Source organism: Juglans regia, chromosome 15 (genome assembly GCF_001411555.2).
Source record: "Juglans regia cultivar Chandler chromosome 15, Walnut 2.0, whole genome shotgun sequence".
NCBI classification, from domain to species: domain Eukaryota; kingdom Viridiplantae; phylum Streptophyta; class Magnoliopsida; order Fagales; family Juglandaceae; genus Juglans; species Juglans regia.
Genome location: NC_049915.1, coordinates 20,269,052 through 20,292,958, shown reverse-complemented (window position 1 = coordinate 20,292,958; position 23,907 = coordinate 20,269,052). Strand labels below are relative to the sequence as shown.

The window sequence follows — 23,907 nt, the reverse complement described above, 5'->3', positions numbered from 1 at the left end:
AATATTTCAATGATAAGAGATTTAAATTTTAAAACTTTAATTGAATTCTATTTTGAAAACTCAAGAAGGTGAAGATAGGTGAAAAGTAGGGAGATTGATAAATTGGATAGAACCTCATGATATTGACCACTCATCAGTCTATAAAATTGGATAGAAAATGAAAAAAAAAAAGAAACTAACAAGAAACTAAAAAATTATTCATATTCCCTTCTCTGTAATCGAAATATAAGTTGAAACAATAGTATATTTATATATATAGCATATATAGGATGGTGCCAACAGTAGTACTCACACCAATATTCATGAAGGTTTTTACATATGTATTCTGCTCTAAACATGAGTATACCAATTATATTATGTAATAGGTATCAATCCCAAGAAGCAAGAAATGTGGGATATGCAACTTCGTGGACATAACAAAATTTAGAAAAAATAACCATATTAAATTTTCAGTAGTACTAATAACAGAGTAGGAGGCAAGATCATGCTTGAGAATTAACATGTACAGCATATGCAAATTAAAAGGCCAGGTCTTCCATACTTTAAGCAGACATGAGTACTGAAATAAGCTGATTGTATATATGAAAGTGCAATCGCAAGCAGTTACATGAGAATAATTGTACTAGATATCGAGTTACATGAGAATAATTGTACTAGATATCGCAAGTACTCACCAATATTCATGAAGGTTTTTACATATGTATTCTGCTCTAAACATGAGTATACCAATTATATTATGTAATAAGTATCAATCCCAAGAAGCAAGAAATGTGGGATATGCAACTTCGTGGACATACCAAAAGGTAGAAAAAATAACTATATTAAATTTTCAGTAGTACTAATAACAGAGTAGGAGGCAAGATCATGCTTGAGAATTAACATGTATAGCATATGCAAATTAAAAGGCCAGGTCTTCCATACTTTAAGCAGACATGAGTACTGAAATAAGCTGATTGTATATATGAAAGTGCAATCGCAAGCAGTTACATGAGAATAATTGTACTAGATATCGAGTTACATGAGAATAATTGTACTAGATATCGCAAGTACTCACACCAATATTCATGAAGGTTTTTACATACGTATTCTGCTCTAAACATGAGTATACCAATTATATTATGTAATAGGTATCAATCCCAAGAAGCAAGAAATGTGGGATATGCAACTTCGTTGACATAACAAAAGCTAGAAAAAATAACCATATTAAATTTTCAGTAGTACTAATAACAGAGTAGGAGGCAAGATCATGCTTGAGAATTAACATGTACAACATATGCAAATTAAAAGGCTAGGTCTTCCATACTTTAAGCAAACATGAGTACTGAAATAAGTTGATATATATGAAAGTGCAATCGCAAGCAGTTACATGAGAATAATTGTACTAGATATCGCAAGTACTCACACCAATATTCATGAAGGTTTTTACATATGTATTCTGCTCTAAACATGAGTATACCAATTATATTATGTAATAGGTATCAATCCCAAGAAGCAAGAAATGTGGGATATGCAACTTCGTGGACATAACAAAAGCTAGAAAAAATAACCATAATAAATTTTCAGTAATACTAATAACAGAGTAGGAGGCAAGATCGTGCTTGAGAATTAACATGTACAGCATATACAAATTAAAAGGCCAGGTCTTCCATACTTTAAGCAGACATGAGTACTGAAATAAGTTGATATATATGAAAGTGCAATCGCAAGCAATTACATGAGAATAATTGTACTAGATATCGCAAGTACTCACACCAATATTCATGAAGGTTTTTATATATGTATTCTGCTCTAAACATGAGAATACCAATTATATTATGTAATAGGTATCAATCCCAAGAAGCAAAAAATGTGGGATATGCAACTTCGTGGACATACCAAAAGGTAGAAAAAATAACCATATTAAATTTTCAGTAGTACTAATAACAGAGTAGGAGGCAAGATCATGCTTGAGAATTAACACGTACAGCATATGCAAATTTAAAGGCCAGGTCTTCCATACTTTAAGCAGACATGAGTACTGAAATAAGCTGATTGTATATATGAAAGTGCAATCGCAAGCAGTTACATGAGAATAATTGTACTAGATATCGAGTTAACACTTAAAAAGGGCCAAAAATCAACTGAACCATCTACTTTTCGTTGAGCTAAGCAATAATTAGGTGTGTATTATATAAAGTTATTAAGATATTAAAACAAAAATACTTTTTTATAAATTGTGTTAACTCATGCAACAAATTTCCTCAACAATAATTTATTTAACGTTTGTGAATAAACTGACTTGCAAATATATATTTCTTTTAAAAAAAACCAAGTGTATATATGAGTACTACCTCTTCTTGCAAATGTTCCATTAATATTTTCTAACTAATTAAATATGATATTTATTCCTCAGAATCCATTGCTCATCAAATATAAATTCTGTCCACATCTCTAATTTTTCTTATGATTCTTCACAGGGATTCAAAGTGAAGTTCTTAATCGGACCTCAAAAATAGAAAATAAAATATAACAATCAGAGAACTAACCTGATTTTGAAAATCGGCCCGATTGATGATTATGCCAAATTATTTGAGGTACGGGTTAGGGTTATGAGTTACGGGTTAGGGTTACGGGTTAGGGTTAGGGTTAGGGTTACGAGTTAGGGTTACGAGTTAGGGTTAGGGCTTCACATTTCAGATCTAGTGTTCGAAGACGACAAGGCTTCGTGGGTTCAAATAAGTTGGTGCTGGTTTGGTGATGTGGTAAGAGCCGTGGTTGCAGGGTTTGTGGGTCTTGGGTTCGAGGAGAAGAGGAGTAGAAGTGCCTACCTGCTCTGTAGGCTTCGGATTGTCGATATGGTGGAGAAGATGAATCGGCTTTCGTGGAACTGGTGGAGAAGAGGGCGCCGACTTACTCGTTTCGACGCTGACCGAACCAGTGCGGAGGAAAACGATGGGAATGGGGAGGAGAGAAGAAATCGAGAGGGAGTGATCGTGAAAGTGAAATGTGAAAACGCAAATTAGGGGGAAACACGAATTCCCATTAGTAAATGTTAAACGATGCCGTTTAACGCCACGTAGGACACAGTTATGCAACCGGTTCCCCAAGCCGGTTGCAAGCATAATTTTTGTTATTTTTTTGAAGGAAATGGCAAAAGGTGAGCCTTGAGGGGACACGGCGTAGTGCAAAAAAATATAAAATAATGTTATTATATCTTCTAATTTGTATAAATTTTATGAATAAAATAAATTTTCACAATCTATTCACACTGTACATTTCATATTTTTTTTAATTTTATTATTTTTCCTTTTTATCAAATATTTATTATATGAATAATGAATAAAAAATTTTAAAAAAATAAACTTAAAAAAATTTTTAAAAAAATATTAAAAAATTTAAAAATTTAAAAAAATGTAGAGCGTGGTGGAAGTTGGGTAATAAAACTAAAAAAACATAACAAATTACTAAAATTCTAAATTGTCTTTATTTTTTTAGAGAAAAAATACTTATAATCGTGAATTGCATAACCGCCGCGTAATCGCTTTGAAAAAAATGAATAAAACATGAGACCCACATGAAAAAAAATTAATTTTTTAATAGTGAATCTCACTCTTTTTCAAAACGATTACGCGGCGGTTATGCACTTTACGATTATATGTAGAACTACTTATTTTTTTATATTTATATTTTTAATTTTTTTTTAATAAGCCAAGATGACTCGTCAATAAACAAAATTAGTGGTATAAATGAGGTATATTAAAATTTCTTAGAGTGCAAATTGCCACGCATTAGCCGGAACACAGAGAGACGAAGAGAGAATGGAACTGGAAGCAGTGAAGAGATACCTGGAGAAAGGAGGAGAAGAGAACGCAGCCACGATCGATGGACTGCCTCTGAGATTCTTCGAACGATTCACCATGCAAGGCCTGCGTGTCGATCTCATCGAACCCGGCCGTCTGATCTGCTCCCTCAAAGTCCCCACTCGTTTACTGGTTGGCTCCTACATCTGCTTCTGCACTTTTCTGCTTCAAACCTCTCTCTCTCTGATTACTATGTGTTTTATTTCAAAGAAAAATAAACAATAAAAATAAAAATTTGACGCCGAGCTATTTCATTGTAAAACAACTTTAGTTTTAACCAACAGGTAAGGAATTTCAACGATCTCGTTTCTGGGTCTGCCTCTCAGTTTAGGAATCTGGTGGCAACCCCCGTTGTGAAAAAAATCGATCAGAATTAGACCTTTAGTTGCTGATCGGGAAAATTATAAAAAAATGGAGGGTATAGTTTTGGGTCTCTTTTAGAATAAGGAATTCTAACTCTCACCCACTTGTATTCTTTTTGTGGATGAACGTTAGTAATAAGAGAATGACCCTCGCTTCGCATGTGAGGAGATGACAGGGGAAACGAGAGAAAGTGGATATTTTGGGTACTGTCTGGTGAGGAATTTGGAAGTGCTTTTTCACAATCAGCGATGTCTTCTTTTTTAAAACGAACGTCATGGGTTTGAAAATCTGCATTTACAAGCTTGGGGTCATCGGAAGGGAGAATTTTTTCTTGAATTAGTCAGAGTTACACTTGAAAAAACTCCTAATCGAGTTCCTGTGCATCCCGGGATTGTCGGGACTTTGTTCCGAATACGGGTGCCAATAAAAAGTGGATATCGTTTTTTGTCAAAGCAGGGAGAGTGCTTCGGGAATCCTCTCCCCGTTCTCTCTGGAACTGTTTTTATTCACTAATTGGCTTTGATCCTGGTTATATGCTTTTGGTGCTATGTCGTCCAGAACTCTGGTAATTCCTTGCATGGTGGAGCGACGGCAACACTGGTGGACATGGTGGGATCGGCTGTGATATACACTGTTGGAGCTCCAGTGACTGGAGTTTCGGTGGAGATCAACGTTTCATACTTAGATGCTGCTTTTGCTGATGTGAGTGATTTTCCTACTATTTGTTACCTCAAGTCCTTGTCCTTGAGTTGTTTGTGACTTTTTGTGTTCTAAAAGTTATCTATCAGGAAAGCTGAGTCGAACAGAGAGATATTATTTTATGCTTACCGGTATTGTACATATTTCAGCAATATTAGCATGTCTTTTTGTTATTTCAGTTTGATTTCACCATTTCTTGGGCACAATTGCATCCTTAGAAAAAAGTGTATTTTGGATGGCTCCTCTTAGTTTCTCCCTTGAGTGTGATACCCCCATATTGAGTGAGTATAGGTGGTGAATGAGATCCCACATTACTTGTAACGGAGAAGTTCTTGTCCTTTATAAGGAATTTCAAGGGACTCAAGTTGTATTATTGACTAGTCCGTTTGAAGTATGGTCCAAATGTGGCTCCGGCCTTCCTTGAGTTGTTACATTGAGGCTTGAAGGAGATAATGGATAGGACCTAATTTGGTGGAAAAAATTCAAGAAAAGTCAGCATTGCTTCCTTGACCACAGTTTTACTTGGTATACTTGTACCGGTATTGGCATGGTTTGCGTTAATGCTATGGAAGTATGGAGCACAACTCCTAGTACATCCTTTCTTATTTTGTGTGTGTGTGTGTGTGTGAGAGAGAGAGAGAGAGAGAGAGAGAGGGGTAAGAAGCAAGATAATGCATGACCACTGTGAAGTAGGTTGGATAAGCATTTGAGTTCAGATAAGCATTCGCCTATAAGTATTGATGTGTTCTAGCTCAAATAACACTTCCTCCTCTCATAAGAATGCTGGATAAGCATTCACCTACAGGCATCAATAAGCTCTAGCTCAAATAACACTTCCTCCTCCCATAGGAATGCTGTGAATCCAATGTCGTTTGTTTTACATGTTTATCAATATTAGATAAGCAATCACCAATAAGCATCAATGAGTTCTAGCTCAAACAAAACTCCATCCTCCCATAATGCAGTGAATCTGATGTTATTTGGTTGATATGTTTATAAGTGTTGAAGCCGTGTATTTTATGTTTTTGGTCATCCTTTATTCTTTTTATTCCTCTCTTTGTTTGTCAATATTTTCAAGTTATATATCTTGGTTGATTTTATGTTTTTGTTCAAAGCTGGCTTGGGTTAACAATTAGGTTCTTTATAATTATGGAAGTTGTTTTCTAGTGTCAAATTGACTTTTGGATTCCATGGAATTCAGGACCCTTTTTTAGCATTTTCTTGCAGCAACGTGTTGTTTTTTATATTCATGCTTACAGCTTTTCTTGCTGTCAAGGCAGGAGGAAATTGAGATTGAGGGTAGGGTTTTACGTGTTGGGAAGGCTGTTGGAGTTGTCAGTGTTGAGTTGAGGAAGAAAAAGACTGGCAAAATTATTGCTCAGGGGCGTCATACCAAGTACCTTGCTGTGCCTAGTAAGATGTGAAAACGTGCTTCTATTTTTTCGTTCATTCGAAAATGTTGTAGTTTCGTTCCCATTGTAAATAAAATAATGATTGTTTAACAATACATGTGCTTGAATTACCTATTCTGGAGGTCTGGAACTTTACCTACCCCTTCCAATTTTTGCGAGTTCCCTCTTTCTTTTCTTTTCCTTTATTTTATTTTTTGATAGGCAAATGTAAATGTCTTATGGCATCTGAATGGTCTTTGAAGAATTTTCTGATGTTGATTATTCTGCTGTTTATGGTTATGTTAATAATCTTCTAGAGATTTGCCATAGGTTACAATCCCATCAGGACATTTCGACGTCACATATAAGATCATATCGATCCATACCATCTTCTAGACTGAAGTTTGTATGATGTTAGTCCATGTGAAAGCTCATCTTATGATTGGAAGATATCATCAGTTCACAACCTTTTACAATCGACTAATATCTCCATCGATCGGCAGTAATTGCATGACCCCAGGTTTTATAGAGATCAAAAGAAAGAAAGAAAATGAAGTATCCAGACACCACGTTTTACTCTTTAATATTTCAAGATCTAGTAGACTCTGATTATTTGAGGTGCTTTCTGGAATGAGGATGTTTCAATATCCTTGAGTGAGGGACTACTTTTTGCTGCGTGAATTGGATGATTCAATTAGGAGATAGATAAATAGACATGAAGTTAATCGTACAGATACACATTGCCATAAAATCTCAAATGGACCCCGGCTCTCATTTTGCCTAGCATTAGCCTGGGCGTTCGGATCGTATAGAATTACAAATGATATGAACTTGTGGGAATGAAATCTCTTGAACCTACAATCAATTTAAAAGTTCACTTAAGAAAGTCAAAATCAAGTCAATGGATAGAAAATTTAGACCTATTGAAAACTCGTTTAAAAAATTTAGATTATATTAAAATTTAGACCCGTTGAAGAACCTGTCTCAAGAATCCAGATTACAAGGAGGAACGTTACAAAGATTGTGATTTACCTTTAATAAATTTAAAAATTCAATCAAGAACAATATAAGTAAACTCAACTCATAATGAATAAACTTATTAAATTTTATAAATTGATAAAAATGAGGTTACAAAGAGTATATAAACCAAAATCTAATTAAAATCCTAGCCAAAATAAATCCTGGTCTTCCAAAAATATTCCTGAGCAAATTGTGCTGCGGATTCAGTACTCGACTACAGTAACTTACATATCTCAATCCCCCAAAAACCTTAGGTTAACATAAAATCATTTTCCAAAATACCCTTGAGCGAAAGACAAGGCATTCCTAAAAGAAACCCTAACTGTAAATTAAAACAATCCCTAAACCACTCTTAAAAACTTCTCTTGAAACTCTAGTTCATAAAACAAAATATATATAGGCCAAACATCTTCAAGCCCTATTATTCTAGACTAATTCCTATAACTAATAAAATAAGTTATTTTAATAAATTAAATAAGATCCAAAGAATAATTTTAACTCATGTCTTCCATAACTTGTATCAAGTGGATCAGAACTGGATCTCTTTCTCTGAAGTCAATCTTGAGTGTTGGAGTCTTACTAGCTTCATCCCAAATAAATTGTACCAATTCTTGCATTGTCTCATTGATCTTCTTAGCTCTTGACTTTGTAATTGACCAATCTAAAACTTGTAAAAGATCTTTAAAACTAGGTTCATCTTGGTACCCATCATTGGTATTAGGGAGAGATTTTGGGAGTGAAAGAGGGGTTGTTAAGCTCCACTTGCGAACATTAATATTTTTAAACAGTGCCGTTCCATCCATAAGAAGAATGTTCGAAGAAGATAAATCTGTTTGGTTCATGATATGAGAAGCAGATCCATTGCCCCGTTAGCCACGTTCACTAGTATTGGAGAGGATAATTCATATCAACATCAACATGAAATCCCATTATATCTCACATGTTTGAAAAACCATTGGCACCGACACCCGAATATATTTAACGAGGTGAACAAGTGTTTTAGCCTAATACAGTTTAATTTAAAACAAGAAATTAATTAATTTTTTTTAAACAAGTTTTAAGATAATATTATAAAATATAATATAAATACTTTATTTTGTCAAAATTAAATAATTCATGAAAAATCTCGAATTTGTTTGATACATAATTTGATGATAAACTCAAGTTAAACCGAATAGATGTCTGACCATCCACCTTTCGCTTAAACTCAAGTTTAAAATCTTGTAAGAACGATTATCATGAAAATTGTTATGATCATTGCCACCACCATGACCATCTATCCATCATTATTATTGCATCATCAGGAGTAACGTCATTGCTGCCGTCACAATCCTACCATTATCATTATCATTACCGTTATCATCAGTTTATCATCGTTGTAATGGTCATAATAAAATATATAATTCACATCCGTGCCATTGTCATCTCCATCATCGAGAGCCGCCCTGCCGTGAGGTCCTTCACCCAAACTAAACTTCATTGAACTTGGAACTACGAGGAACTCATCTTAATTAATTGAAGTAAATGAATGATGAAAATTGGTAATCTCTCCATGGATTTTTGTACGATCGAGAATGAATTAAAAAGATGATGAACAACACTTCTCCCTTTTTTTTTTTTTTTTCAGCAAGTAGTTGATGCATTCATTCCATAAACTTAAGAGGTTCCTTACAGTGACAAATAAACAAGTAAAAAACATAGCATTAAAGCAATCCATGAGAACAGCACTATCACCAAGGCTAGATTTTCGACCTAAGCCTTCTTCATGACTTGAGTGCATGTCGTGCACCAATTATTGAAGCCAAGATTAAATCATAAATAGTAAATACCATGATTTACGTATACTATTGCAATTAATTATATTTATATATCAACTCAACCAAAAATACCAAAATAAATAAGCAAGGTCCACAGCTCATTGTTTCCAGCACAAAAAAGTCAAGATGATATACACCATCCAAAACGGAACCAACTGGTTTTTTAAGCCCCATCCCAGTCAAAGGCAGAATATTAACAATTTACACCACATAATTAAGTAAAGGTTGATGACAAATTTTCTCATTAAATTACATGGTTTGACTCTTCATGTGTGTTAGATAACAATCCTATCAGCTAATAGATTGAACTAGGGAGTCAAGCATTTGACTTGTAAATGCTATACAAGATCTAAATCCTACTAATCTAAATCGTATCTATGGTTCTCCAGAACATGGAACTGACTGACATTCTATCCTATGATTTCTAACTTTTAACAACTAAAAGGCTGAAGAAAATCTATTTGGTTTGATGCCTGCATACAACTCACAGAATTTGATATCTGCTCCAGCCGCTGCTCCATCTTATCCTTCCACTTAAACAGCTCCATAATCATTTCCTGTCAGTACAGATAATTCCACGGGGAAATTATTGAGTTGAGCTATGAATTTATTATCAGACATTCAATTTCATCTGCTTTACAACATCACCTGAAATGGAAGTAATGAGTTATCACGGTCTGACTTTGAATTGGTGGTAGCAGAAGAATCTGGGGTCACGTTGGCATGATCTTCCTCTTGCTTCTTGGGCACCATCTCTGGGACATCTCTGTTTTTATGCAGGAAAAAGACGTCATAAGTAAGATCAACTATAACAAATGTCCATAAAAGTTTGAGTTACCGAGTACTATACTATTACCTCTTTGTTTTGCCCATTTCTTCCTTAAACAGCTCTAGATCTCTTGCACAAATAGGGTCAGATCCCATCTGAGGTGGTAGGGTTGAGTATGGGTTTTGCACTGCAACCACTTGCTTAACATTAACTAGATTTGCACTCTCATAAAAAGGTGCAAGTTCATTACCCTGGATGCTATCCAGATTACTGCTCTCAAGCCAATCTTCCCATCTTTCAGAGTCCAGAAGACTCAAGGCAGTGTCTTGCTTTGATGCCTGTATGCTGCTCAAGGAATTTTTAATTTCAACCAGCTGTTGCTCAACTTGAACTTTCCATGCTATCAATTCATCGTGCATCCCCTGCGAACAAATAAAAATCCGAGGGAGCTTCACCTAACTGAATTTAGAAAAACATCTATCCTATTGGTATAGAGTAAAAAAAATACTAGGTGAGAGATCAAGTGTATGTTTTTAGTACCTTAATTCCAACCAAATAATTTGTGATCTCCTTTAGGTGCTCATCAACTGTAGTTTTATATTTCACCAAATCCTTATGCATCACCTGTCAAGATAACACAAAAATTGGGTTTCCTAATGCACAATTAACAATATACATACTATGTTTAAAATTCACCTCAGCCGGATATTGTTCTTGATTCTTGGATATGAACTCCTGCATATCTCTGTTTATGCAAATGGACCAATATAAGGGGCACACATGATAGCAATGATAATGACCTATTTTAGTATCAAAATTTACGTATTCCAGTTCACTACCTTTTCAGGTTGACCATTTCTTTCTTAAGCAACATCAGTTCTCCAGAAGAAACAGAATCCAGAGAAGACGCACAACCTGGCCACCTATTTGGAGGAAACCAAAAAGGATCCTGCCACCCAGCCTCCTGCCGAATGTTAGCCAGGTCAGCACTCTCTAGCCAATACTCCATAACTCCATTTGGGCTGAAGCAACGCCGGAACCTCTCAGTCCCCCCTGGTATCACTTTACCATCAATGTGCTTCAGTAAATGGTCTAGCAGTCCAGTGTCACCAATGCGTTTACGAGCAGCAGTTCTCAGTGCCAGACGGGAAATTGGATTCCCAAAAGTTGCTCCCTCAGCCTTCAAGACTTCAAACATACTTTGCTCTGCCAGCTCATACCTGCATAATACATATTTCATTCAAAACCTACATAGCAGATTAAAACAACCAGAAATTATTAGAACAGCAATCATAAATTGGCTTAACCTCTCAGCAGACCATCTTTCTACACCCTTGAGCTTCCTTGCATCACGCTTACTTTGCCTACTAATGTAGCTCATGCTTTGCCTTTCCTTCACGCGTTCTGCTGCTTTCATCTCTCTAAGTTGACAACGGCCCAGTCGCTTTCTTTTCCTAATTTCTGATATTGCCAGAGTTTCATCTTTAACTGCTGCTTTAACTTCATCCATCAACACTACATCCTCAGCAATTCTCAATAAACATCGAGGTTTAATTTCTCCATACTCACTAATGCACCCAACTTGTTTTCGACCAGCCCATTGTGCCATCACTCTGTCTCCTAGCTAAGATCAACAAATCCCTTCTTATAGTCTCCACCCAGTTCCCCAGAAATTGAGTGCCACTTACCAACTGCAACATAAGAGAATGCTTAAATACTTTAGTTATACCTTTGCTGACTTTTTTCTCTATATTGCATGCATGCCAATTTACAAACGAAACGATATCACATGTTTAACACTTAAGAAATGAATCCTTTGATTTTTTAATAGGTAATTGGAAATTTGAATGATCAAATCAAGAGGCATAGCCCAAGTACATAGACACATATGAGAGAAACAAAAAATGAATCCCTATAAAATCATCATATGTAAACGCTTGAAGAATGTGACACAGGAAAAGGAGAAGTTGGTGTCATATTTATATTACACAAGAAGCATGATTCAAACTAAAATCATTTGCCTGTATATGATCGAAAACAACACAATCCTGTAGTCTGACAACCGGAGCTCCCATCCTAAAATTATCATTCCTTTTGTAACCCTACCGGTCAACAAATAGACACAGACATTTCTTCTGATGACCTCTCTCTCTCTCTCAAATGAGAAGAAAAAAAGTTCTCTTCTTATAAGAACGAGGTAGCATTCATAAATAAAAATCAATGCACAGCCCAATTTTAATGAAGATCAACAAGATGTATAAGATCTACATTGAACCCCAGCAAAACTAGCCTAAACAGATAGAAAAATAAAATAATGTATCGCATACAAGACATACTTCATTTACCCAGCACCCTTTCAAGCAAACTATATGACTGAAACTTATTTTTTCCTTCGAATTCCCTCGTTTTCTCAGAAAGCAAGCTGAACTCCAGGATTACCCAAAAAAGCGCGGGCACACAAAAAAAAAACAAAAAAAAAAAAACCCAAAATTAGAAGTAAGAACCATAGCGGGAGCGTTTAGAGCAGCCACAAGAATAGCAAAAACCCCTAAATAGAGTTCCAAAGAAATAAAAATAAATTATGGTTTTAGATAGAACCACAAAACACAAATGGGTCCGGAAACTCAAGTACTTAAAAATTGAAGGCCACTGAAAAACCCTAAAATTCACATAAAACCACACAAACAAACCAGAGAGAGAGAGAGACAGAGAGAGAGTGATTACCTTGGGGACAATCTGGTTAGTAAAAAAAGGCAACGGGGTTTTTGGATTTTGGGGAAGAAGAACAAGGAGAAGAAAGAGCAGGAGAAAAGGGTTTTAGGAGAGGCCGACACTGTAGCCAAAAGAAAAGAAAAGAAAAGAAAATAGTGAATTCCTTTATTATTAATTATTATTTTTATCATTATGTCTTTTAAAAGCAACCAATAAAAAAAAATTAAGATCTTGAGTAACTCTTTTCTAAGAAAAATTATTCTTATCAATCACTAGTTATTATCTTACACCTCATACCTTATAGAAAAAATAAGTTGTAGGTGTGGGAGTGAATAATGGCTGACGAGTAGAATTTCTCCTTTCCTAAACCCTAACCACCAGATTCTCATAAACCCTAAGGTCTTGTTTGTTTTTACAACTCCTATCAACTCATCGCATCTCATTTGCGAAAACAATGAGGTAATGTCAAAAAAGGCATTCATTAATTAAACTAATCGTAAATAAGAATAGTCTATGTAACTGGATTTACATATTAAATAGCAGCAAAAGAACCAACTCATCTCTCTCTAGGATGAGTTCTCTCTACCTCTCGTGGGAGTTTTTTTTCCCTCTTAGTAGCCATCCATAAGACATCTCCAGCACTCCTTCCGCCAAATTCAACAAAAACCACCCAATCCTGACTGCGTAAATCATCCCACAATCAACACCAACATGTCATCACAACTACTTGATATTGTTAAGCTCATCATGTAGACTGAAGCACTGCTATGGAGTAATCTCCAGCTTAAACCAGAGGTAGGGCCAGTTAATCATTCCAATCTAGCACTAGTTGGTACGCTGATATCCTCAAAACCTTATACGTTCCATGCCACAATCAAAGTTGTTTGAAGCTTTATTTCAGATTTCATAATTGAGGATATAGACACCATCACTTTCTTGTTTACATTTCCAACTCAACAAGACAAAGAAAGAGTGTTAGCCAATTGCCCATGGAACTTTAAGGGTTTCCATATGGTGCTAAGACACTAGCCACCAGGGTTTAGTATACAAGAAGTGGCGTTGAATTTTTCGGTGTTTTAGGTCCAGATCCATGGTCTTCCTATGGAAATGCTCACAAATCGAAATGCAGAAAAAATAGGAGAGGTTTTAGGCAACCTTATTAAAATAGACAAAGCCTCCATATTCGGTGTAGCACTGAAAATGTATCTTTGACTAAAAGTTGAAATCAATATTGAAAAACCTCTCTTAAAGGGTTTTGATTTGTCAAGGCCAAACTGTGAATTGAAAAAAATCCTAATCAAGTATGAAAGGCTCTCAAACTTCTGCTATGCACGTGGATATTTAGGTCACATTGCCCAAGCTTGCCATAGGTACTCTGTTCTACTCGAAATATCATAATATGGACCATATATGAGAGCTGAAAATCCCATGGCTAGAAGAAATGATTCATATAGATCAAATCAACGTGCAAATGAAGTTTAGATGCCTCAAAGAAGCATACTGCCGCCAGTTTGCATCAGAGATCTAGTCGCAGATTAGCCACCCAAAACTCAAGCCTTTGCAAGTAATCCGCTCCACAAAGGGAAAGAGAAAATGTTCATGGAAAATGACCAAATTACGCCAATTTTGATAACCAGGGCAATTCACATCTTGGCAGAAATTCCATATGCGAGACAATGGAATAGTTTAAGCACGTTCACTAGGAGCCACAGAAAAAAAAAAAAAAAAAAAAAAAAAAAGAACAGAAGAAATAACAGAGGAACGAAAGGAAGAAGATGAACAGTGTGTCTTCAGTAAACCGATTGCCTCATTAATTGCTACCAAACGATTTGCTGCCCATAGCCCAAATCCTTTTCTAACAGAAATCTTTCAAGCCTTGAGCCCACCATTCTCGTCATCTTCCTTATCAAATCTTGTCCCCTAAATCTCAAGAAACCACAACATGAGATCTCTGAATTAATTTTCGGTCAGAATACTTCAAGACATGACTCCTTAAGCTTTTATAAGCAGGACCCAATCGACGCCAGTACCCTTTTCAAGGGCCCTTCAGTATACCATCAGATCATTTCACAATTTGAGAACGTCACAGGTCCACTAGTCAACCAAAGCCCAAGCATTGCTTCCAAAGAAATGACTGACCATATAAATTCTCAAGTTTATACAGTCTCGAGCCCAATAGGTAACCAGAGCCCATGTATTACCCTCAAAGAAAAATCTGGTCTTAACCTCACCAACATATAGGAACCATTCAATGGAGAGAAGACTGATGACTCAAACACTCAAACCCTTCAGACCCATCAACCATTGAATCCCTGTACCCAGAGTCCTTGAGCAGTGAACACCCAAAAACGCCATCCCTAAGCTCAAACAAACCCAAATAAGAGGGAAGTCACTCATCTAGAAGTAGAGGTTCCACTGAAGAAGAGATTTGCTAATCTCCAAGCTTGTATAATCAATCAAAACCCCACTTTCACAATCTTAGATCCTTTGGGTGGAAAAGAAGGGCATGGTGATGTCAACGAATCACTGGCAGAGATGGCTAGGGCAAAAGACACAACCAAGATACAAACCTCGCATGATGAAATGTCTAAGATGGTTGAGCCTAATTTGCCACCAATCCAGATATGAGAATAATTTTTTGGAACTGCAAAGGGATTGCTCGACCCTCTGCTATGCGTTCCCTGAGAGCTCAGATCAGGTTACACCAACCTAATTTAGTTTTCCTTCAGGAAACGATTTTGTCTAATATTAAGACTAATAGTGTTGTGAATAGGCTAGATTTTTCTCTTTATCTGCATGTTCCTCCCTTGAAAAATTAGGGGAGGGGGGGACTTTTGTGTAAGTGGCATCCAGGACTAGACGTGGAACCTGTGTATATATCTAGTAATGTAATGGATTTTATGGTATATTCTGATCCTGTGCATATACCTTGGCTTCTCATCCTTGTTTATTGTCCTGCACATCACAATTAGAAACAAGCTATCTGGGATTTGCTTAACAACATAGTGTCAACTTTTCCTGGATCAATTTTAGGATTAGGTGACTTTAACTCAATTCTTCATCAGTCTGAAAAAATTAAAGGTAAACGTTTTGCATCCTCTTTTCAACCTAATGGCCTAAATTTTTTCATGAACCATAATGGACTTGCAGATCTAGAGTACTCTGGTTCTAAATTTACATGGTCAAACAAGAGGCATGACAACTCCCATATTAGAGAAAGACTTGACAGAGAAGTGGCCAACACAAAATGGACCACTCTTTTTGCAAATCCTAAAATTCTTCATTTGTCAATCCATTCCTCAGACCATGCTCCCCTACTCCTGGATACCATTGGTTCCATGAAACTTCCAAGAACATTCAAGTTTGAAGAATTTTGGGTTAGAGACCCTACCAGTGTTATTGTCATGGCAAAGGCTTGGGAAAGGAACATAACAAGTCTTGCTGATTATGTACTCCCTAAAAAACTAAAATCTGTCAAAAAAAAAAAGCTTTAAAAAATTTGGAATAAAAATCACTTCAGATATATACAAACAAGGATTAAGAAGTTAAATCAACAATTAATTGAAGTTCAAAACCAAAATTCTTCTGATAACTCTCTTTACCTTGAAGATAGCATAAAACAATGCCTCATGAACAACTCAAAAGGGAAGAGATCATTTGGAAACAAAAATCTAGACTGCAATGGCTCAAAACCATGGATCTTAATACTAAGTTCTTTCATAAGACCTCCATCATGAGAAGAAGAAGGAACAACATTCATTACCTTAAAGAACTGACCAATCAATGGGTTCAAGACCCTTCAAGGATCCAAAGCATGTTTTTGGAACATTTTCAAAAAATTTACAAATCCTCTAAACCTGATTTTCCTAATGATCTTGAGAATCTTTTTCCTAACAAGTTATCCAGTCATGACAATGAGACCCTATGTAGAATACCTAATGATGAAGAAAGTGCTTTGACTATTAAACAAACACCCTCTTCCAAATCACTTGGCCCTGATGGCTTTACTGAGCTCTTTTACAAGTACTATTGGGATTTTGTGAAGGATGATTTTACCAGGACCATAATTTTTTTTTTCATCAATCGATATTTTCTAAAAGAGTTAAATCATACCCACATAGTTCTTATCCCAAAAATTGAATCACCGTGTACAATGCACCAATACAAACCTATAAGCCTTTTTCCAATGTTTGTTATAAGATGATTGCAAAAATCCCAGCCAATAGACTCAAAAATGTTCTTCACAAGTTCATCTCTCCTCATCGATTGACTTTCATCCCTAATAGAGTAATTTAAGAAAACACAATAGTAGCCCAATAGATCTTCCATCATTTCAAAAAGAAAAGGGGTAACAAAAACTAATGGCTATTAAGACTAACATGGAGAATGCCTTTGATTTTATGGAATGAAACTTCTTATCAACTGTTTTGAACTGTTTAGGATTCAATCATAAATGAATCAAATGGATAAAGAAGTGCATAACCACGGTTTCTTTCTCAGTGGTTATAAATGGAGAACTAGTGGGTTGTTTTAACCCATTTAGAGGCCTAAGACAAGGATATCTTCTTTCTCCCTTTCTCTTTATCATAGGAAGTGAAGTGCTCTCTAGACTCATCAATAAAGAGGAAAATGGGCAATATTCATGGTATTAATATCAGCAAAAATAGACCATTCATCACCCACCTTCTTTTTTCTGGTGAATTGATTCTCTTTGAAAATGCAACTATCAGCAATGCAAACTCATTTCTCAGGTGTCTTGATAAGTACTCTTCATGGTCTGGACAAAAGACCAATATAGATAAATCTTTCATCCAATTCAGTAGAAATTCTTCCAACTCAATTATTAGATCTATCAAAGAAATACTGAGTTTCAAAGCCTCCTCATACAGAATCAAATATATTGGTCTTCCCTTCAGCTTTGAAAAACCAAATAGAAACAATTTCAATGACATTCTTGAGAAAATCCAAAAGGAACTTTTTGGTTGGAAAAAGAAACTCTTATCCCAAGCTGGCAGAACAACCCTGATCAAATTTGTTGCTAGTTCCGTCCCAACTTACTTGATGTCTAGTATTATGATTCCAAAGAACATCTCAAAGAAAATTGATCAATCTTTCATGAAATTCTAGTGGTGTTTTGACTTAAAAAAAAATCCATAATTTCACTCCTAAATCTTGGAAATCCATCTACAAACTCAATTCCATGGGAGGTCTTGGAATGAGACAAACTTTTCATTTTAATAAAGCTTTGCTTTGTAAGATAGGGTGGAACCTTCTTAGCAATAACACCAGTTTGTGGAAGACTCTCATCGCTGAAAAATATGTGAAACAAGTATCCTGACTGACCATCTCTGCCAAACCAACTGACACAACATTCTAGAAAGGACTACTAAAACAAAGACACTTTCTAGCCTCTAGTTTATGCATGCAGATTAATAATGGAGTCAACACCAAAGTCTGGATTGATCCTTGGATTCCTACTCTTTCCCCTCCAATTCCAAATCCATCATCACCTCTTATAACTCAAGATCCACAAATGAGAGTTTCTAAACTAGTTCTTGAGGAGCCTAGAAGATGAAACACCATCCTCCTACAATCTCTTTTCTCCTAGGACACTACCAACGAAATTGAAAAAATTTCTCTTGCTCAGCTTCACTTTCATAATATAAGAGATAGTCTCAGGTGGATTCATCACTCTTCGGAAAAATTCTCAATTAAATTTTCATACTCTGCCTTAGTAATTCAGAACAGTGGAACCACCCAACCACAACTTACCTCAATCTGGAGAAAAATGTGGTCTTTAAAGATCCAAGACAGGCTTAAATTATTCTTGTGGAAAGTATTCAACAATATTCTTCTAATAAGATCCTTACTAAAAAGCTGTATTTCCCTTAATGAGGATCAAGTTATATGTCCAATTTGTAATTCTACAAAAGAAACTATCTCTCATCTTTTCTCAGAATGCTCATATTCCACAATTCTTTGGAGACAATCACCACAGCCTTTTAACGTCTCTTCCATTGGTAGGCAGGACATCAACAATTGAATCTTGTGCATTTTAGATCCTCGGGATAAAATCCAAATTTTGGAATCTGATATCCACAAATTTCAACCCTATGCGGTGATTGCAATGGATAATTTGTGGTTTTACAAAAATCAGATTGTCCATGACTTTCAAATCCTATCGATAGATCAATTTGCTACAAGAGTCAACATTCATACATGGATCATTGCAATGCTTGGGAATGGAAAGAATTGCATAGCAACAACAGTTGGTCCCCTCCTCCTCCAGAAACTTTTTCAATTACATTTGATGTAGCAGTTAGACAAAATGGTAGCACATTTACTGCCATATGCAGATTACACATTGGTGATATTGTATTCATAATAGCTAAGCAATCAGGGAGCTGCAATCCAAATCAAGGAGAAGCTATGACAGCGTTCATAGGAGTACATGAAGCTCAATCCAAACATATAAAGAATATCATAGTGAAAGGAGACTTTCAGAGAACCATATCAGCTTTAAAGGACCTAGAAGGAAACCAAGAGTGGCTTTCAAAAGGTATAATAAGAGACAAGATTAACGCTAAAAAAATTTGAAAAATGGAAGGCGGTTAAAATGCATTGTTCTCAGAATCAATGTGTGCATGCCATCGCGCAATGGGGAGCATCCAACAATGTAACTAGAAGCATACCCTTACTCAAAATCCCACAATGTCTATTAGATTTTCATATTGGTAAGGATCCACCGGATGTAGTTGAACACTAAATAGATTAGTAGTAATATTTGCTTATTGTATTAAGACCTTGCTTATTAATGAAGTCTACTTCATTCAGAAGATCAAGAAGAAGAAAAAAAAAACTGGATTTACATATTTTTTAGATTTTGGTAGAGTAACATTTTTTTTTTTTTTAATATTTGATGCCTCTTTATAAAACTTTGCTCAAGTGATGAAAGGGACAAAAAAATTCAAATAATATACCAAACTTTGCTTAACTTCTAATTCATTATAATCATTTAAGGGGCCGTTTATGATTCCATGCATGTGACACCAATAACTCAAAGAATATACCAAATAAAAAAACAATATTATCATTTAAAAATAAATAAAACCTTATCCTTTGTTAAGGCAGTATCAATATTTACCATGCAGTTACAGACCTCAGCAAATACTCTAGAAGAATAAGAAAATATTCCAAAAGAATAAAATAGAATCATCTAGAATTGTATTGTTTTAACAAAAAGTATGGCTACTTCTGAATCTCCTTCCACAGTCATTTCTTCCATCATACACTCAACTCCTCATTTCGTCACAGTCAAATTAACAATTGACAATTATCTACTTTGGAAGGCACAGATTGTGCCATTTTTAAAAGGTCATCATCTTCTTGGTTTTGTGGATGGATCCCTACCCTCCCCTCCTCATATGCTTGAAAATAAACCCAATCTAGATCACACACGTTGGCTTCAGCAAGATCAATTACTCATTTCCACTATCAACTCTTCTCTTTCCGAAAACACATTGGCTCAAGTCCTTGACTGTACAACCTCATGTGCTGTTTGGACTACTCTTTAGAATTTATTTTCTACCAAATCCAATGCTCACGTTGCTCATACTTAGTACCAGTTAGCAACCCTTAAGAAAGGGTCTGAATCAATTTCTGAGTATTTCAATGAAGCAAAATCACTTGCTTCTTCACTTGGAGCTGCTGGTTGCACTCTCTTCGATTCTGAGTTTTCTATATATTTACTTGTTGGGTTGGGTACTAAATATGAGTCTATAGTCACTTTGCTTACTACACATCCAAATCCAATCACTACTCATCAAATTTACAGTTTCTTATTGAATCATGAGTCTTGCCTCAATCATCAAAATCAATCTCTTCTCATAGGCACCAACCTCTCTGCCAACACTACCATCACTTGCCCATCTGCTCTTAATTTTCCTACTGTTGGTCGTGCCCCTTTCTCAGCTCGGGGAGGACGACGTGGTCGCTCTGGTTGGCGAGGTCACTCTACTGGACCTCGTGGCTATGCTCCAAACTCATCCTTTTCTTCACGTCCTGTTTGTCAGGTTTGCAATAAACCTGGGCACTCTGCCATAAACTGCTACTATCGTTTTGACCAGACTTATCAAGCACCCCCTCCTCCATCCCTTACGACAAATCTCACATCCCTACCTATCAACACAACTCCTCGCAATACATGGTTTCTCGACACAGCCGCAACTCATCATTTCACACCTGATATTCATAATCTCAACCAGGGATCAATGTAGTATCAGGGACCTGTTCATGTCAGATTGGCGATGGCTCATCCTTGCCCATTCACAACATTGGTTCAGCTCAAATGACCACTTCTTCTGGCAATTTCTCCTTAAATAATCTTCTTCATGTTCCAGCAATTTCTAAAAATTTTCTTTTAGTTCGTAAATTCTATCAAGATAATCGTGTCTTTTTTGAATTTCACTCTAATTTTTTTCTTGTGAAGGATTAAAGCTCTCAGGAGATTCTGCTTGAGGGTCTCGTTGAAAACAATATGTATGCCTTGCAGACATCCTTATTGCCACCGTCCACCACCACTCCTTAAGCTTTCATTGGAACCCACACTTCTGCCCAACTTTGGCACTCACGGTTGGAGCACCCATCATTTCGCACCACCGAGCTCATCCTCCAACGGTTTCAGCTGCCTCTCAACTCCTCTGCCAAACTTCTTCCTTGCCCTGCCTGTGCTCAAGCAAAAGCTCACTCCCTTCCACATCCAACTACCTCATCTTGGTCCACAAGCCCATTTCAATTGTTGTTTTTAGATGTATGGGGCCCAGCTCCCCTACTTTCTTCCAATAGTTCATGTTTTTATTTGTCTACTGTAGACGACTACTCAAAATTTCTATGGTTATTTCCTATGCAGTCAAAATCAAATGTTACATCTCTTATCATTGTATTTCTTCGATTTATTCACAATACTTTTTCCACCAACGTCATTTTTGTTCAGTCTGATTGGGGTGGGGAGTTTTGTCCACTTCAATCCATTTTCAAATCACAAGGGATTTCTCACCGTATTACATGTCCATACTCCCATCAACAAAATGGGAGTATTGAACGTCGTCATCGTCATATTGTTGAGACAGGCCTCTCATTTTTATCCCATGCATCGGTTCCTCAAAAGTATTGGGTCGAGGCCTTCCTTACTGCCACACACCTCATAAACTGAATGCCCACACCATTATTACAAGATAAATGTCTTTTTAAAATGTTAATGGGCCAAACTCCTGATTATCATTTTCTTAGAGTTTTTGGGTCTTTATGCTGGCCCAACTTGCGTCCCTTTAACAAACATAAAATGGATTACCGTTCACAACCCTGTGTTTTTATGGGCTATAGCCCAGATCATAAAGGCTATCTATGTATGCCTATCCCTTCAGGCAGAACTTATATATCGAGAGATGTTACAATTGATGAAACTGTTTTTCCCTTTAAATCTCAATCTGAGTCCGTTACTCTTCCTATTACTCCCTCTCCTAGTTTTTTGTCTACTGGGCCTCCTATTCCTCAACTCTTAGAATTCTTGGGCCCAGCTTCTTCACTAAGTCCTTTGGAGCCCATCCCTCATAGGTCTCCTTCGACCAACCCTCACACTATCTCTAGCCCATCTTCTCTTCATTCATCCTCACCTCTCGAATCATTCTCTAGGGTTTGTTCTTCTCTTTTTGCTCCTGCCGCACACACTGATTCTCCCCCCAATTCCACTCCAGCCCCTTCCTTACCTCCATCACCTCTAATCACTCAACCATCGCATCACCCGATGGTTACCCGTTCAAAGTCCAATATTCAGTGTCCAAAGCATCTCAATGATGGCACCATTTCTTGGCCTTCGTCCAAAATTTCCAACTCCCTCACAGAAACATCTTCGTCATCCTCTGTACTAAAAGAACCATGTTCCTTTTTCGAAGCATCAAAATACGAAGAGTGGCGAGTTGTCATGAATTCTGAGTTTGATGCCCTTTTCCGAAACCACACATGAGACCTGGTCTCGCCCTCTCCATCTTACAATCTTCTTGGATCCAAATGGATACTCAAGAGCAAATAGCGTGTAGATGGTTCCCTTGAGCGTCGCAAGGCTCGCCTTGTTGCTCAAGGGTTCCATCAACAACTCAGACTGGATTACACTGAGACATTCAGTCTAGTGGTGAAACCAGTAACCATTCGCACTTTACTTTTACTTGTTGTTTCATCTAATTGGCCTTTGCACTAGCTTGACATACAGAATGCTTTTCTGCACGTGGACCTTGAGGAAGAAGTCTACATGAAATAGCCTCCCGAGTTTGTAAATCCTTATCTGCCTACATATGTCTAAAAGTTTAAAAAATCCATTTATGGATTAAAACAAGCCCCTAGGGCTTGGTTTGCGAAATTAAGTGATAGGCTGGTTTCCTTAGGTTTTACATGCTTGATTTCAGATTCCTCTTTGTTTATTCTATGTATTGCCATTGCTAGTATTTTTATCCTTGTGTAAGTAGATGATATAATAGTGACAGGTTCAGATTCCACTCTTATTACTGATGTCATTAAAGCACTTAGTACTCATTTTCCAGTCAAGGATTTAGGGTCTTTACAATTTTTTTTTTTTTTAGGCATTGAACTTACTCATACCAATTCTTGTTTGTTTCTATCTTAGTACAAGTATATTTCTGATTTATTGCAACGTACAAATATGCACAATTCCAAGGCAATGTCCACACCAATGTCCACTTTTGAGAAACTCACTACATTTGATGGTTGTGCATTTGATGACCCACAATGGTATCGTAGTGTTGTCGGTAGTCTCCAATATTTAGCATTCACTAGACCCAACATATCTTTTGTGGTTAATCGTGTTTGCCAGTATATGCACAGTCCTCGTATTCCTCATTGGCAGACCGTTAAGCAGATTCTGTGCTATCTTAATCGTACTCTGCATCTTGGTTTATATTTTTCACCCAAGTCATCCTTCAATTTATCTGCCTTTTCTAATGTTAATTGGGTTAGGTGCCCTGATGATCGTAAATCCACGAGTGGATATTGTGTCTATTTTGGTGCTCATCTAATTTCATGGGGATCTAAGAAACAACCAACTATTGCACGTTCATCCACAGAAGCTGAATATAAATATGTGGCTAACACCACTTGTGAGCTTCTTTGGATGTAGTGTTTATTAAGTGAACTGGGTATTTCTCTTAATGCTCCTCCTACACTATGGTGTGACAATATTAGTGCGACTTATTTGTCATTTAACCCGGTGTTGCATTCTTGGACTAAGC

The 23,907-nt window shown here is 36.5% G+C and overlaps 2 protein-coding genes across 2 annotated transcripts; one reads left to right on the top strand and one right to left on the bottom strand.

The window, feature by feature from the left end:
- Positions 1-3,747: 3,747 nt before the first annotated feature.
- LOC109001225 (acyl-coenzyme A thioesterase 13) lies at positions 3,748-6,584 on the top strand. The gene is made up of 3 exons (XM_018978428.2): positions 3,748-3,971; positions 4,761-4,904; positions 6,182-6,584. Exons 1-3 carry the CDS (start codon positions 3,798-3,800, stop codon positions 6,323-6,325), a joined length of 462 nt encoding a protein of 153 aa, XP_018833973.1. The 5' UTR covers positions 3,748-3,797; the 3' UTR covers positions 6,326-6,584.
- Positions 6,585-9,288: 2,704 nt separating this feature from the next.
- Positions 9,289-12,763, bottom strand: LOC109001215 (protein DYAD-like). The gene is made up of 8 exons (XM_018978414.2): positions 12,623-12,763; positions 11,206-11,589; positions 10,738-11,118; positions 10,595-10,643; positions 10,439-10,522; positions 9,986-10,320; positions 9,778-9,895; positions 9,289-9,686 (listed from the first exon to the last, which is right to left on the bottom strand). Exons 2-8 carry the CDS (start codon positions 11,505-11,507, stop codon positions 9,561-9,563), a joined length of 1,395 nt encoding a protein of 464 aa, XP_018833959.1. The 5' UTR covers positions 11,508-11,589; positions 12,623-12,763; the 3' UTR covers positions 9,289-9,560.
- Between the last annotated feature and the right edge of the window lie 11,144 nt (positions 12,764-23,907).